Raw genomic sequence first — 17933 nt, 5'->3', positions numbered from 1 at the left:
GTCCAGTGAATGAATTTTGACAATCTTCTGAACTAATGCTTGTTCTAGGCAAGAAATCAAGAGAAAGGAAAGTTGGACACTCTAGGAGATCCTAGAAATGAGAAGTCTGCATCTCTATGAGGGGGGGCTCAGAGGCAAAGAGATGGTTGCTGGGCTGATATGGGAGAGGAGGGGAGGTATGGGCTGAAGGCAGAGCCCCTGTATACCAAGTATCCCCACCAAAGATAAATCTCAGCCTCTGTATTCTGCATCCCTGGTGAGGTGTGTGAGGTCAGGTTCTGGGCTTCTGTATCTATCTTGTCACTTGCCCCTATCACTGCCCCCATTGTCTCTGCATCTTGTTGTGTCATCTCTGGACATCTGGAAGCACCTGTCTCTGCCATGGTGGGCCATGTGAGGGTTTTCCTCTTTGCTCTTTCACCTGATATGCATGGACGCTCCACCCAGGGCAAAAAGAGTGACCATGTGTGAGTAAGGGGTGTGGAAAGCAGGGCTGACGCGAGAGAGGCAGGAAGGCAAATGTGAAGCTGGAGAAGAACCAGAATTTAGATCTCTTCCCATACCTGACGACCCAATCATCTCCCTCTCCACTCCACCCATCAGAGTTCAGTCCTTCCAGAGTCTGGTCATTTGCTCCCTACCTCCCCAGAGTCCTGGAAGCCACCCCACCCAGTCCCCACTCCCTCTGCTGGGGCTGGGTCAGGAGTCTGCCCCCTCTGTGTTCCTTTTCTCAGATCCCACCCATTCGGCAGATACCCAGGGCCTGGTTCCATGACGCGGCAGCTGCGGTCTCCCGTTATCAGGGCACCCCTGTGGGGTGGGGTGGTTCCATTTGTTTAAGGTTTAGGCCTGAGGGGCCCCAGCCCCCATGACGTCAATTATGGACCCATATAAGCTGAGGAGACCCCAGTGCATGGCTCCAAGCAGCTGTCCAACTCCGACATGGCCCAGCCAGTCCACTGCATCCGCTCCACCTTTGGCCTCCAGTGCTGCCTCCTCATCCTTCTAGCTTCTTGGGAGGCAGGTAAGATGCCCTCACAGGCACAGGGGTCACCATAACACAGGGAGACAAAAGGCAGAGAGGGATTGTTTCTTAACACTTTCAGGGTTGAATGACAAATCAAAGAAATGGATAGCAGCAGGTGGATGTGTGTGGAAGGGGAAAGGGTGTGGGTACAGGTTTGTTGCAAAAGTTGCCTAGAATGTTCACTGCTCAAGTTTGTTGGCTAATGGGCAGGTAGGAGATGAAATCCATCCTGTGCTTTACTTCTCAAGACACAGCCTGCAAGGCTGCATCAACCAGAGGGGGGCTTCTTCCAGCTTATATAAAGACACCGTACAGGCTGGGACAGCAGATGGGACCTGACATTTGCTGAGCATCTGCTCTGTGCAAGGAACTTACAGGTGATCACAGTACTTCATCTCATTTTATCTCCTCACATCCCCTAAGGTGGTTAATAATATCCTACTTTATAGTGAGAAGAGTGTGACCCAGAGAGGTAAAGGGACTTGTCCAAAGTCATGCAGCTAGAGGGTAGCAAACAGGGATTCTGACACTCCACATTGCCTGCTTCCCTATGGAGACATGGGGTGCATTTCTCTTCCAAAATCCCTGTTTTATGCTGACCTCAGTTCTACTCTGGAGTGTGGCCCATTTAACTAGTCTAGACTTCCCCACATCTGGCTGATACCAATAGAGGATGCTTACTGAGCACTTACTATGTGCTAGGTACTGGTGTACACACTTCACACTTTACTTGTTTAATCCTTATAACAACTTGATAAGGTATGCGTATGTTTTTGTCTCTCCATGTTATAGTTGGGAAATATCCCAGGATTCGGTGAGAAAATGTATATGGAAAAGTTTAATGAGCAAAACAGAACCATAAGTTAAAGTGAAATCACCAAATTAGTTCACTTAGTTAAGAAAGAGCTCTGTGACTGACCCCAGGACATAGAGAGGCCAAACACAAAGGCAGTTTGGAGGGGACCTGGCTGATTTGAAGGAGGGTCTTCATAAGGCAGACATACACAAGTAGATTTGGAAGGACTCTCTGTGTACTGGATAGGGTTATCCATGGCAATGATGTTAATGATCATAAACCAGAGCCCAGAAAGTTGTGAGTCTGGATGCTCCAGACAGTATTTGGGGCAGGACGGGTAGAAGCTTCTCCTCCTAATAGTGTTTGGCTGAGGGTGATACTGGAGGAAGTTTCTTCTTCCCTGAGGTCAGGTCATGTTGGGCCCAGAAGGGCTGGGGGTGAGGGGATCAAGTGTATGGTAGATGGTAAGGGAAGGGGTTGAGGAATCTTCAAGCTGCCTCTGCTAGGTCTCAGCAGTGCATTCTATTTGTGCCCTGACTTGATGTCCTTCTGTCTACATTGAGGGTCTGGGGACAGAGGCATCAGGGCCCTCCTCGGCCTCCCAATTTCCAGTCTCTTCTCTGCCTTCCTGTCCAACTCAACTATAAAGTCTGCTCTCCCACCTGCTGCTTTCCACCACCTTCTGTTGCACGGCTGCCCGGGAAGAGGAATTTGTAGGTACAGAGCAAAAGGGCATGAGTCATGAATCAACTCCATATACATTCGCTTTTGAGGGAGATTTGCTCTAGGACACAGAGAGGTGCAGGGCAGACTTGAGATCCAAATTCTAGAACAGAATACTCTGGGCTCTGTGTGTGTTGTCTGGGGAGATGGCCATTAGAACTTGCCTGGGTGGCATGGAGGGGAAGGCTGAGGGAAGGGCCGGGGAAGTGGACACTCAGATCCTGTAGAGAAGAACAAGTGGATGACAGGTGGGGAGGGCTTGAGACTGGGATAAGGTTGGGGTGGGGTAAGGTTGGAGCTGAAATATGGATCTGGCTGGGCACATGCCTCTGTCCAGCAGGGAGTGAAGCTAGGGTAGAGAGGGAAGAGTGATGACCGGGGAGGATGAAGATCTTTAGCCCACAGTTCTAGCCCTTGTCCCCCATCATTTATCCACAGGACTAGTCAATACCCAGGCTCAGATAACTGGATCTTGGAAACTAAGAGTCTGTGTCATGTAGCCATAGAACCAGAGGTGCAGAAACTAGATTAAATTAGGGCAGCACAAGTGGGGCTGGGGTCATGGAGAGAATCTAAAAAGGATGTTTTCCTATAATAAATGTTATTTGATTTAATTTATATGACAGAAATAATATATGCTCATTATAGAAACTGGAAAATTGAAAAAATTAGAAAGAAAAATAAAATCTCTCCTAATACTCCCCAGTTACCTACCTAGGCAACCATTTCAGTATATTTCTCTTTAGTCTTTTTACTCTCAGTTTTAGGTCACATATCGAGCTTATGGTCTATAGACATTTCAAGCATTTATCCATATTACTACAAATGGAGTAAGCCATTTTCTAGGGGCAGGACATCAAGAAACACCAGATACGCTCTTTTGGGTGAGGCTGCTCTGACAGCGACCCTGCGTCATGAGTCACCTAGCAGGATGTCTACCTTCTTTTCAAATAAGAAAATGAAACAGATTGAACAAACCTTTGGAACTACACATAGTTTTGATGTTGTGGGATTTGTTTTCATTCTTTAATCCAGGCTGAGCATCCACCTCCAGTGCCTTGTGCTAAGGCCAGAATTTCCTCTTTGCCTATCAGTGACCAAAAAATTTACTTTCAGGCCATTATTGTAGTCAGGGAAATAAATATCTCATGGTGATAAGTTCCTAGGGAAATAAAACTGCTACCAATGGTAGATTTACTGGGGAGAAGAGATGGTCATCTCATGGCTGGTGAAAGGGCATGGTGTGAGTCACTGACTTGCCTCATGGGTGAACTCAGAACCAAGGAATTCTTGAGTTTGACTCCAGATTTTACCGTTGACGGCTCCACAATTTGGTGATGTAGATCTGGGATTCTAAGACGTAGTTATCTGAGTCTAGTTATTGATTATGTGGCTCTTGGGGTTAAATGACAGCCAGTATCCAAGAACTGGTGTGCTGAGGACTTCTTTTAACATCTCAGGGGCTCAGGGGACCTCAGTTGGTTAAGGGTGTACCTTTGGCTCTGGTCATGATCTCAGGGTCCTGGGATTGAGCCCCATATTGCACTCCCTGCTCAGTGGTAAGCCTGCTTCTCCCTCTCCCTCTGCTTGTGCTGTCTCTCACTCTCTCTCAAATAAATTAATAAAATCTAAAAAAAAAAAAAAAACCCATACATCTCAGGGGCTCAATTATTTCACATGACAGAAATTACGCTTTGGTTTTCCAACCTTTGAAGGTCACAGCTATGTTTGCTTTTTTACTTAATGTGCATAAGCAAAGGTTGTTGGCACTGTTCCTGAAGAGTTTTCATCAGTCTTAAAATATTCTGTTGATCACCCATTCAACAAATATGTATAAAGTGCTTCCTCTAGGCTGGGGACCTAATAATAAATAAAACAACAACAACAAAAATCCCTGCCATTGTGGGAAGTTGGAAGTACTCATTATATACTAGAGAATAATGAGTGTCATGTTGATAAAACACAGAAAGGGGAAGTGGCCCAGGAATGCAGGCTGCCCTTCGGAAGAGGTGGTCAGGGCAGGCCTCAGAGGTATATGGAGTAGGTTGGTCAGGAGAGACAGCAGTGGCTGCAGAAGGCCACTCTCAGACTCCGCTTACTACCAGGAGAACAGGGCAAAGTATGAGACTGTTTCAAAGACTACAATTTGAATTCAACGAACTCTTTTAAAAAATCTTTTATGCTCAAGCTTTTGCAATTGACATCATTGTTATTTATAGTTGAGAATGTGGAGCTTCTGAACATTTAAGTGACCTAAGCAAGGATGCAAAGCTGGTGAGGGACAAAGCCTGAATTCTGATCCTGTCCTCTGATTCTTTAAGGCCAGTGGAATTTTCCACTGTGCTGCTGCTGCTCATTTCTTCACTCTGTATATTTATTCAGCCCATATCACATTTAAAAGCATCTGGCATAGGGATTCCTGGGTGGCTCAATCAGTTAAGTTTCTGACTCTTGATTTCTGCTCAGGTCATGATTGCAGGGTTGTGAGATTGAGCCCTGTGTCAAGCCCTGTGCTGAGTGTGGAGTCTGATTCATATTCTCTTTCTTCCTCTGCCCCCCAATTCTCTCTCTAACAAAAATTAAAAATTAAAAAAAAAAACCCATCTGGGGTATAGTGAGAAGCCTGACTTTGCCAATTATTTAATCTCTTTGAACTTCCTTTCCTTACCTATAAAATAGTAAGATCATATACTTGTCTCACAGGTTTGTGGTGAAGATTAAATAAACAAATGTAGAGACAGCATTCTTTAGGGTTTCCACAAATGCCAGTGTTCTTTCTTTCCCAACAGCTGGACTGACCTATAGTTTGTGTAATGTAGTCTTAACAAGTAGGAGCCTGGGCCTGGGAACCCAGAATGTATGTTCAAACTCTGGCTCAACTTCTTACTTGGGGAGTGTCCTTGGGGGAGATTACTTAACCTCTCTGAACCTTGTTTTCTTATCTGTAAAAAGGAGAGAAGAGTGAATAGTTCTCAACTTCAAAGGGCTGTTGTGAGAAGTAAATGAGCTAATACATGTCCTCATTCATAAGACCCGCCTGTCTCACAGTACGTGTGCAAGAAAGGCTGGCCATGGCTATTGCTGTGAGATTATGTGCAAGTCACCATTCCTCCAGGTTGAAACTGGAAACTTAAGTTTCTTGGCTGTAAGATAGGCTGACAGCTTTCTAAGGCACCTTTTTGGGGGGCTATGAGATCAGTCATCCTAGAAGAAAATACAGAAAGAGATGTCTATGAGGCAACCACCTGAGCTCTTGGCCTAGAGAATGTGGCCAGTGAACAGCAGCTATCATTGGGATTGCTGCTGAGGGAATCAAATAATGGAACTAACATAATGGAGTGAGGGTCTGAAAATTCAGCCCTCCTTTCGCTCCCTAACCTCTAATCCCTTCAGAGACTTGGGCTTCTCTAGTATCCTCACCCCCTTCTTTTCCCACCCTATTTCTTTCAAAGAGTTCCCTAGCCCTCTACTCTCACTGGGAGCAGGGAGGTGGTGGACTGTGCTTTTCTATGATTGGGAATGGGTCCAGGTTCTGGTTGCCGCCTTGAGTTAACAGAGACTGGAAATCTCAGTTATGTAACAACACTAACTCTCACTCTTTGATGATCTAGCTAGGTATCAGAGACATCCCCTCTATCCCCATTAGTTGGTTTTCCATGTAATTAAGGCCCATATCTGCTCATTGATAGAGGTTTTTTCTCTCACACCCTGTCCTTAAACATGGTCAGTCCCTTTCAGAATTCAGCTGCCTCATTCACTCCTCTCAGGACCCCAACCAGATACCCTTTTCTTTAAGGAAGGAGACCTTCATCTATTCCAGATGACTTTTGGTGTGTGAAGGGGTGAGGGAGTAGTGGGGAACCATAAGGATTGAGTCATCTCATCTACTTCTCTCCATCCAGACCAAATTTGAACACCAAAATGAAAGTTTCTCATCTCCCTCCTCTATCCACCCTCTATTCCTCTTCGTACCTTTCATTCATCATCTGTGTCTACTTATTAATCCCTATGGGAAGTTCTGCCAGAAATCTTACCTCAGTCTCTCACATAGTTACATTTGAGATGGAGCTTGAATGTTATGGAAAAATGGAGATTCTGATATTTGTTCCCTTTCCTCTCAATTCTGTCACGGAAATGGAACTGCACTCCATAAGTATATAAACTCTAAAGGAGCATTTGTAAACAAGTTACAATCGATATCTGATCTCAAAATCTTATGACTTGATGGGCAGGGAAAGAGGTAGAAATTGACAGGCACACAAATAACTAATGTCAAGTTGAATGTAGAAGGAAAGGGTATTAACAAATAATTTTTGGAGCACTAAGATGAAGCTAGATCTTATCTGTTTGGAAGGATCTGGAAAGATGTTATAAAGCCAGTAAGGTCTGAAGCTGAGAACCGAAGAGTAGATGAGGAAAAGAGGGGCGGTGACATTCTTGCTGAAGGCATAACCTGAACAAAGGTCCAGAGACTAAAGGAGAGAGTGGGAATTATATATCATAGCATTCTGTGAATACTGGCTGGGGAGATATATCTAGGATAATAAAGGGATCCCTAGAGACAGAAGTGGACAGAGAAGCAAAGAAGAACATAATGGAAGTTTCTTATTTGCCTCTCTTCCTTCACAGGTGCTATTCAAATATTTCAGAAAACTGATGAATCCCCATCACCTGATCATTTGATCCCTTCTACTTCAGGCCCTGTTTATAGTACACCCTCTGATCATACTTCCCTTCATTCAGGCCACAGCCTTCTAGACATCAGTAAATCTACAGAAACCCATAAGCTAAAACGTCATTGCAATACTACACACAATTTCAAACCAATTTATAAACCTACAGGTAACTCCCAAAACTCTACAAATGATCATATAGTTCATCCTACTTCTGGGAAAAACCCCAGAAATCAAGGAAAAGACCCAAATGTCCAGAATGTACACTCTCTTAATACTACTGACTCTACTAACACACATAAAGGACTTTCTGGTACAAAAGATCCAGTCCCAGCACCCAGGAACAAAACAGCTTGCCATAAGCCCAACATACAGAAAATGGGTACAGGAAACCAACATAAAACTGTAACACCTTCAAGAAACATCATCATTACTTTAAACAGTAAAAGCACTGCTTCACACAAGATCATAAGTCCTGTCCACAACTTGGTCAGTCCAGAGAGCAATGAAATACCTAATTCCTTCTCAGGCCAAAGCAAAACAACCACAAAGGTATCACCTGAGAGTAAAAAAATCCCAGAAAGATCAAAAAGAGCTGAGGATCACAAAACATCTCCTAGTTCCAGAACTACAGTTCCCGCAGGCAAGACTGAGATGAAGACTACAGAACCCATAAACAGGAGTACATCAGCCACTGAGAATAACACACCAGTGCTAGCAACACTTAGAGAAGGGGGACATAGGACCACATCAGCTCATATACATATCACAAGATCACTAGAAAACTCACTGGAACATGGAAGAGGGGCCACATTGCTTTATAGGAAGAATACAGGAGTTCCAGTAGAGTCTACAAAACATGGAGAAGGGACTAAATCAACTGATAAGACCATCACAACAACCCAAGAAAACACCAAGAAACATGGACAGAGCAGCACTCCGTTGAGCAGGAAGAGCACGAAATCCCCAGCAGGGTCCACAGCTGATGTGGGGAAGACCACAGGAGCCCTGGAAGGGTCCAAGACCAATGTGGAGAAGACCACCCTAGCCAAGAGAAAGACCACAAGAGCCCCAGAAAGGTCCACAGAAGATGCGTGGAAGACCACAGGAGCCCTAGAAGGGTCCGACAACCATGGACAGGAGACCACACTAGCCAATGGAAAGATAACAAGATCCCCAGAAGGGTCCATGGGAGATGCAGGGAAGACCACAAGAGCCCTAGAAGGGTCTAAAGACCATGCCGAGACCACCCTACCCAATGGGAAGACCACAAGAGCCCCAGAAGGGTCCACGAAAAATGTGGGGAAGACCAAAGGAGCCCTGGAAGGGTCCAAGGACCATGGGGAGAAGACCACGCTATCCAATGAGATGACCACAAGATCCCCAGTGGGGTCCACGGAAGACACGGGGAAGACCATAGGAGCACTAGAAGGGTCTAAGGACCGTGGAGAAAAGCCCACCCTAGCCAACGGGATGACCACAAGAGCCCCAGAAAGGTCCACGGAAAATGTGGGGAAGACCACAGGAGTTCTAGAAGGGTACAAGGACCGTGGGGAGAAGACCACCTCAGCCAACCAAAAGACCACAAGAAGCCCAAAGGGGTCCATGGAAGATGGGGGGAAGACCACAGGAGTCCTCGAAAGGTCCAACAACCATGGACAGGAGACCACACTAGTCAATGGGAAGATCACAAGGGCCCCAGAAGGGTCCACGGAAGATGTGGGGAAGACCACAGGAGCCCTAGAAGAATCCAAAGACCATGTGGAGACCGCCCCAGAAGCATCCACGGAAGAGGCAGGGAAAACCACAGGAGGCCCAGAAAGGTCCACGAAAGATGCGGGGAAGACCACAGGAGCCCTAGAAGGGTCCAAAGACCATGCGGAGACCACCCTAGCCAATGGGAAGACCAGAAGAGCCCCAGAAGAGTCCACGGAAGATGTGGGGAAGACCACAGGAGCACTAGAAGGGTCCAAAGACCATGTGGAGACCACCCTAGCCCGGGGGAAGACCACAAGAGCCCCAGAAGGGTCCATGAAAGATGCAGGGAAAACCACAGGAGCCCCAGAAAGGTCCACGGAAGATGGGGGGAGGACCACAGGAGCCCTAGAAGGGTCCAAAGACCATGCAGAGACTACCCTAGCCAGTGGGAAGACCACAAGAGCCCCAGAAAAGTCCACGGAAGATGTGGGGAAGACCACAGGAGCCATAGAAGTGTCCAAAGACCATGTGGAGACCACCCTAGCCAGTGGGAAAACCACAAGAGCCCCACAAGGGTCCACAGAAGATGCGGGGAAGACCACAGGAGCCATAGAAGGATCCAAAGACCATGTGGGGACTACCCTAGCCAGTGGGAAGACCACAAGAGCCCCAGAAGGGTCCACGGAAGATGCGGGGAAGACCATAGGAGCCACAGAAGGTTCCAAGGACCATGCAGAGACCACCCTAGTCAATAGGAAGACCACAAGAGCCCCAGACGGGTCCACGGAAAATGTGGGGAAGACTACAAGAGCCCTGGAAGGGTCCAAGGACCGTGGGGAGAGGAGCACCCTAGCCAACGGGAAGACCACAAGAGCCCCAGAGCAGTCCACGGAAGATGCGGGGAGGACCACAGGAGCCCTAGAAGGGTCAAAAGACCATGCGGAGACCACCCTAGCCAGTGGGAAGACCACAAGAGCCCCAGAAGTGTCCACAGAAGATGCGGGGAAGACCACAGGAGCCATAGAAGGTTCCAAGGACCATGCAGAGACCACCCTAGCCAGTGGGAAGACCACAAGAGCCCCAGAAGGGTCCACGGAAATTGTGGGGAAGACCACAGGAGTCCTAGAAGGGTCCAAGGACCGTGGTAAGAAGACCACCTTAGCCAACCAAAAGACCACAAGAACCTCAGAGGCGTCCACGGAAAATCAGGGGAAGACCACAGGAGCCCTAGAAGGGTCCAACAATCGTGGACAGGAGACCACACTAGCCAATGGGAAGATCACAAGAGCCCCAGAATGGTCCACCGAAGATGAGGGGAAGACCACAGGAGCCCTAGAAGGGTCCAAAGACCATGTGGAGACCACCCTAGCCAGTGGGAAGACCACAAGAGCCCCAGAAGGGTCCACGGAAGATGCGGGGAAGACCACAGGAGCCCCAGAAGGGTCCACGGAAGATGCGGGAAAGACCACAGGAGACCTAGAAGGGTCCAAAGACCATGCGGAGACCACCCTAGCCAGTGGGAAGACCACAAGAGCCCCAGAAGGGTCCACTGAAAATGTGGGGAAGACCACAGGAGTCCTAGAAGGGTCCAAGGACCGTGGTAAGAAGACCACCTTAGCCAACCAAAAGACCACAGGAACCTCAGAGGCGTCCACGGAAAATCAGGGGAAGACCACAGGAGCCCTAGAAGGGTCCAACAATCGTGGACAGGAGACCACACTAGCCAATGGGAAGATCACAAGAGCCCCAGAATGGTCCACAGAAGATGTGGGGAAGACCACAGGAGCCCTAGAAGGGTCCAAAGACCATGTGGAGACCACCCTAGCCAGTGGGAAGACCACAAGAGCCCCAGAAGGGTCCACGGAAATTGTGGGGAAGACCACAGGAGTCCTAGAAGGGTCCAAGGACCGTGGTAAGAAGACCACCTTAGCCAACCAAAAGACCACAAGAACCTCAGAGGCGTCCACGGAAAATCAGGGGAAGACCACAGGAGCCCTAGAAGGGTCCAACAATCGTGGACAGGAGACCACACTAGCCAATGGGAAGATCACAAGAGCCCCAGAATGGTCCACAGAAGATGTGGGGAAGACCACAGGAGCCCTAGAAGGGTCCAAAGACCATGTGGAGACCACCCTAGCCAGTGGGAAGACCACAAGAGCCCCAGAAGGGTCCACGGAAGATGCAGGGGAAACCACAGGAGCCCCAGAAAGGTCCACGGAAGATGCAGGGAAGACCACGGAAGCCCTAGAAGGGTCCAAAGACCATGCGGAGACCACTCTAGCCAGTGGGAAGACCACAAGAGCACCAGAATGGTCCACGGAAAATGTGGGAAAGACCACAGGAGCCCTGGAAGGGTCCAACAACCGTGGACAGGAGACCACCCTAGCCAATGGGAAGACCACGAGAGCCCCAGAAGGCTCCACAAAAGATGCAGGGAAGACCACAGGAGCCCTAGAACGGTCCAATGACCAGGGAGAGAAGACCACCCTAGCCAATGGGAAGACCACCAGAGGCCCAGAGGGGTCCACAGAAGATGGGGGGAAGACCACAGGAGCCCTGGAATGGTCCAAGGACCGTGGACAGACGACCACGCTAGCCAATGGGAAGATCACAAGAACCCCAGAAGGGTCCACGGAAGACGTGGGGAAGACCACAGGAGCCATGGAAGGCTCCAAGGACCATGCGGAGAAGACTACCTTAGCCAACTGGAAGACCACAATAGCCCCGGAAGGGCTCACAGATGTGGGGAAGACCACAAGAGCCCTAGAAGGGTCCAAGGACCGTGGGGAGAAGACCACCTTAGCCAATTGGAAGACCACAAGAACCCCAGAAGGGTCCACGGAAGATGCGGGGAAGACCATAGGAGCCCCAGAAAAGTCTAAGGACCATGGGCCGAAGACCACCGTAGCAAACAGGAAGACCATAAGAGCCCCAGAAGGGTCCACAGAAGATGTGGGGAAGACCACAGGAGCCCTGGAAGGGTCCAAGGACCATGGACAAAAGACCACCCTAGCCAACAGGAAGACCACAGGAGCCCTGGAAGGGTCCAAGGACCGTGCAGAGAAAAAAACCCTAGCCAATGGGAAGACCACAAGAGCACCAGAAACTTCCATGGAAGATGCGGGGAAGACCATAGGAGCCCTAGAAGGGACCAAGGACCATGCAGAGAAGATCACCCAAGCCAATGAGAGGATTACAAGAACTCCAGCCAAATCTACAAAACGTGACCAAACTGTCAATAATACTTCTTCTGGTTCAAATAAAAAGGATATTACACATGAGGTGCCCATCGGTTCTTTTACACTCACCACATCTCACATGGAGCTTAGTTTCACCATATCAGAAACCCCGGACAACAAAAGCCATCCATATCAAAACAAAGATGGCTCACACAGAGGTCTTCATACTGGCGGAATGAGCAAGAATGATTCATTCCCTGCATGGGCCATAGTTATTGTGGCCCTGGTGGCTGTAATTCTCTTCCTCATGTTCCTTGGCCTTATCTTTTTGGTAAGGAAGAGGGATGCTATAGGGGAACGAACCCATGAGATAGGGAGTTGACAAAAGATTATGGATCTGAACCAGAGGGAGTAATTAGCTTAGAAAAAGAGGCACGTTCGGTGGTGGGGGGGGATGGTAATAAAGGGGTAATAAAGGGGTGGTGGTGGTGGAAACTATGGGGAAAGATAGTGAGGCATGGGGCATGAACAATGTCATATTGGAGAGAAGTCTGTGGCTAAGAAGAAAAGGATGTAAGAGTCTTTTTTTTTTTTTTTTAATTTCAGTGAGATCACAAGTAGGCAGAAAGGCAGGCAGAGAGAGAGAGGGAAGCAGCTTCCTGCTGAGCAGAGAGCCCAATGCAGGGCTCGATCCCAGAACCCTGAGACCATGACCTGAGCTGAAAGCAGAGGGTTAACCCTCTGAGCCACCCAGGCGCCCCCCAAAAAAGGATGTAGAATAGGGAAAAATTGGGGGTTGGAGAAAGAATCTGGAATGTGAGAATAGGGGATATTAGGATAGGAAAAATTGGACAGAGGAGGGAGTTGGAGAAGTCTGGGACTTAATGCATGGGGTCTGGGGCTGGAATAAGGATCAAAGTTTGGTTGGAATCTTGAGAAAGGATGAAGCTAAAGGTCTAGGGTCAGGAAGAATAGTCAAAGGATTATAGGTATTGAGGAAAGCAAATGGCACAGCAGATGAAACTCATTCTTCCTTTCTCCTAATAACAGGTCTCCTATATGACAAAAACACGGCGTGCACTGATACAGAACAAGGAGGACGGTGACCCAGAGAATGATGGGGGCCCTAATTCCTATCCAGTCTACCTGGTGGAGCAGCAGACTCTTGGCACAGGCCAGATCGCTTCCCCACGGTGATTGTTTAGAAAGTGCCCAGCTCTTCCATGCCCTTCCTAAGATGAGGAATTAGACTCACAATTCGTATTTCCTGGACTCCAGGAAGGGCAAAGTACTGGCAGTTAACAGCATTAACCCTTCATCTGCAGTGTTCTTATTGAAACTGGTCTAAAGATGCGATAAGCAAGAAGGATGTGAGTCTGGCGGGTATAAAAGAAAGAATGAATAATATGAGCATGTGTTCTTTTTCGAAGATGATGGTTTCAAAATGAAAGGATGTTTGATGGACATATGGGGTGGGCACAAATCCTGGACACATACTGAGTCTTGGGAGGAGCAGCCTGGCTAAGGGAAGTTTGGGGGTCTTAGAAGGCAATGTCCCAACTGTAAGTTGGGTTTCAGGACCAATCTATAATACTTCTATCTATTACTTAGACTTTTTATGTAAGCAGGCTTGTCTTTGAGTTCTGAGGACACTTGACTCCCTGAAAAAGTAGGATCTGAGAAGAAAAGAGGACATATTTCCTTCACTATCTCTACACCTGGGAAAAAGGAAAATTTGAGAAAAGATAATAAATATCTCTCATTCATATGGTTCTTACCTCATCCTCCTGAATCCTTTCATTTTTCTAAATGTCTATAGTAGGCATCCTGCTGATTTGGCTTGCTGGGTTGTAGGTGGCATGCAGGGAGGGATTTTTGTCTGGCCTACGGTGTTACCTATTCATCCCCATCAGGCCTTCCCTGATGGTGTTTCCCACTCATCATTTACTTTCCTATTTGTTCTACCAAAAGCCAGTCCAGGCTTTTTACTGGAGGAGTCACTCACCTTCTCTGTTGCCCCCATTCTGTCTCTCCTCATGCTTTGACCCCAGATTCTGATTTTCCTCCATGTAGACATCTCATCTGGATTTTCTCTCCAACTTATTAAAACCCTTTGGCCTATTACCGATTTGGTAGAGGGGGAAAGACAGATAATGGATAGCTTCTTATCTATTGGTCTTTTTATAATAAAGTATAAAATATTTGTAAAATAAGGACATCATAATTACTGGTAGTTGGGAGAAGTTGGGAGAAGTCCTGGCTGGTGTTTCTGACTTTGGCTGTGACCTTACAGATGACCTTAATCAGGAGTGGGTAGAGAACAGGAATTCTTTGGAGGATCATGGAAGAGGAGGTTGAATTTCTATTGCTCCTAAGATGAGTCATTCCTGAGTTCCTGCTGGGCTCATTTGCATGTTGACAAAACAAGAGAGAATGTGTTAGTTAATAAGCAAGTATTTCTAAGCACATTTTATAAATTCTGTTGAGGATTATAAAGAAGTATAAGGCATAGTTGTCACCTGAGACATCAATATAGGAAAATTAAAATTAAATACATAATTCACTAAGGGTTATCACAAGTCAATATTACACAGAATTAAACAGGATTCTAATGAATTAAACCCAGTATTTATGGGCAACTACTACATCCCAAATTTATGTTAGGACATTAGCCCTGCTCTAAAACCATTCTACACCCAACCAACAAACAGAGCCTTGGCTCTCTTACCAGAGGAGGATCAGAAACTTTCCTGAGTAGAAATATGATTTAGTTTATCATAGGCCTTCCAACTTGAACTTCATTTGGAATCAAAAGGCAGTCAATATCTGCTACTTTTGGTATTCCCATTTGAAGGAAGCTGGACATCTACCATGGACAGTAGTCCTAATGTAGACACTTTTGAGTTATCTGCCACAGTCCACTACAGACTGGGGGAGGTGGTGGTCCTCAGGTCTCAGGATCTCTCTGAATCTCCCACCAGAGTTCTGCTCTGCTAAAGGCAGAATTGTAGCTTGGATCCCAGATTGTTGGCATGCCAGATGTAAGAGGGACCCTAGAGCTAGGTCCCGGGAAAGAGTCTTGAGGCAGAGAGGGACACCTGGGTTCTGGAAGAGAGTGGGGTGCCTGAGGAAAAAAAGGACAAGAATGCCAGGTTTTTAACCACCTGGGCAGATGGCAACTCAGAATGTGGCAATTGTCGGGACAGGAGTGTCATTCTTTCTCAGAAGAAAAGAAGATACCGCCTATCCCTAGCCTCTAACCATTGAATTTCTCTAGCTTGGACCCTAATTTAAAAAACAAAACAAAACCAAGCAAGAACACAGCTGCCCACCCCCACCCCCATGCCTGAGAGGGCCAAACATCCAGCCTGACAAGGCACCCAAATGGAGCACTAGGGGTCACAGGGTTTATATTGGGGAGTAGAGGGCTCTCCAAACTCACCAGGGACTGTGGGCCTCAGCAAAGAGGTTGATTGTCTCCTTTCCCACTTCTCTCCTCTGCTACTAAGGCTCACTTTGAAATCTAGAGGGAAATTCTCTGACAAGCTCTCATTAGAGAAAATTACATAATGAGCCATAAGGAGGGAATGGCTCCCTCCTCACAAGTTTAATATAATGCCCCACCCAGACACCCCCAGGAGAGATCAGTGCCCAAGAGCCCTAGAGCTGAGGTGGGCACTAGGTGCAAGGGCAGAGGGGTGAGCCCAGGCAAGGCTGGCCAGGATCAGGGGTGAGGCACAAGGGACTAGAGCAGTGGGGACTCTGTGGTCCCTGAGTATGTGGCCCTCCCCTCTTCCCTCTAGGTTCCACTTGGCTTGAGGTTCTTGGATTTTGCTCAGTAATTGAGCAGATCAGTGGTTCACAGCTGGCACCCCCACCCCGGGGTCACCCCTTCTGCCCCAGCACCCTGCAGCCTGCCTTGGACAACACAAGGCCTCCAGCTGAACCTTGCCTCTGCAGTTCAAGTCAGCACAGCCCTCAGCTCTCTGAGGGGTGCAGTTCCTAGCCTGGGCTTCCCACACCAAGCGCTTCCTTCTATTCGCACACCATTGGTAATAAAATGTATTGCATGGAGCACTGGGTGTGGTGCATAAACAATGAATCTTGGAAAAATGAAAAAATAAAATTAAAAAAACAACAACAACGAAAGTTTGCGCTGCGCTTGCTTTCACATCACATACCTCAATGCTCTGATAATTCTATGAGTTCTTTCTTATTACACTTGACAGGTGGCAAAACTGAGACTCAGAGAAGTACCTTGTTCAAACCCACATGCTCCTGGGAACAGAGTTTTTCTCCCAATACAACTTTACTCAGCTTTGCGCAGTGGCAGTATCGTAGCCAATGAGGTTTATCCGAGGCGCGATTATTGCTAATTGAAAACTTTTCCCAATACAACTTTACTCTGTCCCTTAGTGTAACTTGGCAGCATGACCTGGATGGATGGGATGTTAGACGGACCACCCAAGGAACATGGTGTAATTGAAGTTTGTTCAAAAAAGCATCCAGCTCTTTCTTCTGGAGTCCAGGTCTCCGTTTCATCCCCTTGGACTTCCCAGAGTTTTGTTTTTCTGGCCCCATAGAGCCGGGTCTACCCTGACAGCCTCTGTCACCTTCTGAGTTTCCTTCTCTGGCCTCATGGTCACAGTGCTCCACCCTCCCTCCCTCCCAACACCCAGGTGTTCTCTTCTCACAGCTAACTGTCCCAGCACACCTCTCCTGGACAGTGAATGCTGGCATGGTAAGAAGATTCAATTACTTGGGACCCAGTCACCCTCATTTTTCTCCCTTCTGCCTCCTACACAGGCCTCAGCTCCAGAAATGAGACATCCCCAGAGAAAACGGGTTTTTATTGACTTCTGGCCCCAAGGGTGGTTCTCCTTTCCTCTGATAGGTTTGATCCCCTTGTTCTCTCTTCCTCCCTGTGCCAGAGGTGTCCCTCCTTGGAGAGGAAAGGCCCAGAGTTATGGCTCCCCCACACCACCCTGCCCAGCAGCAACTAGAAAGCCCACAACAATAGCCAAGTGAGACAGGAAAGTGAGCCAGTCATATTGTGGAGCAAGTGTTAGAACCCAAGAGAACAGCTGCTTTAGTCCCTGGCTCCCTACTACCATGGAACTTACCCCAGCTGATTTACTCCTCCCATAACGCTGGCCCTAGCAAGCTTTTGAAACTTGATATCCCAAGTGAGACTCCAGGCATCAACTCATCCCTCACAGTCCACCTCTGCTATAGAACCTGGGCATTCTAGGTAACAACTTCTAATATGGATTGTTTCAAGATGAGGAGAGGAAAATCACTGCCTGCCTCCTGTATGCTGATGTGGCTTCTCTTTAGAGTCCTGAGACTTGGTAAATGAATTATCCATCAATCACAGAGGACATGAAGGCCACAAAAAGTCAGGAGGAGACAAGGGTCTCTGTCCGAGACACTACTTGCATATTCTCATTCTTTTTCTGGAAGGAAAGATAATAAACTTTTTGTCCAGTTCTGTACTGACCCTAGCCCCCACTGACCATGACTGTGGCCCTCAGCTTCACCTTGCAGTGAATCCACCTTCTCCTCCCCCTCCAACCTTCAGCTGTAAGCAGGAACATGAATAGCAGCTTTGGTTTGATTTTCCCTTAGAATCCTGGAGGATATAGCTGTTTGATAAATGTTTTGTATCTAACTTGAAAATCTTAGTTTCTATATCATCCTTAATTCCTGTTTAGAGCTAGGCTCCAACACTAAGTAAAGCCAAGGGAAATGAAAATATCCCTTCCAGAAATGCTGCCTAAATATAAATCTTTGGTCAGCTCTCAGAATTCCTGAATAGAGACACATGTGGAGGGACC

At 47.5% G+C, this 17933-nt stretch overlaps 1 protein-coding gene and 1 pseudogene across 1 annotated transcript; both read left to right on the top strand.

Annotated features, from left to right (window-relative positions):
- The first annotated feature begins 936 nt into the window (after positions 1–936).
- Positions 937–15456, top strand: MUCL3 (mucin like 3). Its single transcript, XM_059179007.1, has 3 exons — positions 937–1024; positions 7176–12427; positions 13147–15456. The coding sequence occupies exons 1-3, from the start codon at positions 943–945 to the stop codon at positions 13291–13293; spliced, it is 5481 nt and encodes a 1826-aa protein (XP_059034990.1). The 5' UTR covers positions 937–942; the 3' UTR covers positions 13294–15456.
- A 955-nt stretch (positions 15457–16411) lies between these two features.
- On the top strand, positions 16412–16597 carry LOC131834863 (U4 spliceosomal RNA; annotated as a pseudogene).
- Positions 16598–17933: the final 1336 nt, after the last annotated feature.

Source organism: Mustela lutreola, chromosome 6 (assembly GCF_030435805.1).
Source record: "Mustela lutreola isolate mMusLut2 chromosome 6, mMusLut2.pri, whole genome shotgun sequence".
NCBI classification, from domain to species: domain Eukaryota; kingdom Metazoa; phylum Chordata; class Mammalia; order Carnivora; family Mustelidae; genus Mustela; species Mustela lutreola.
Note: the sequence above shows the minus strand (reverse complement) of the source record. Positions and strands in the feature narration are given on the sequence as shown.

Coding starts and splice junctions, on each gene's coding strand:
- MUCL3 (XM_059179007.1), top strand. CDS start 943: ATGGCCCAGCCAGTCCACTGCATCCGCTCCACCTTTGGCCTCCAGTGC. Junction 1,025..7,175: donor TCTAGCTTCTTGGGAGGCAG/GTAAGATGCCCT, acceptor CTTCCTTCACAG/GTGCTATTCAAATATTTCAG. Junction 12,428..13,146: donor TCCTTGGCCTTATCTTTTTG/GTAAGGAAGAGG, acceptor TCCTAATAACAG/GTCTCCTATATGACAAAAAC.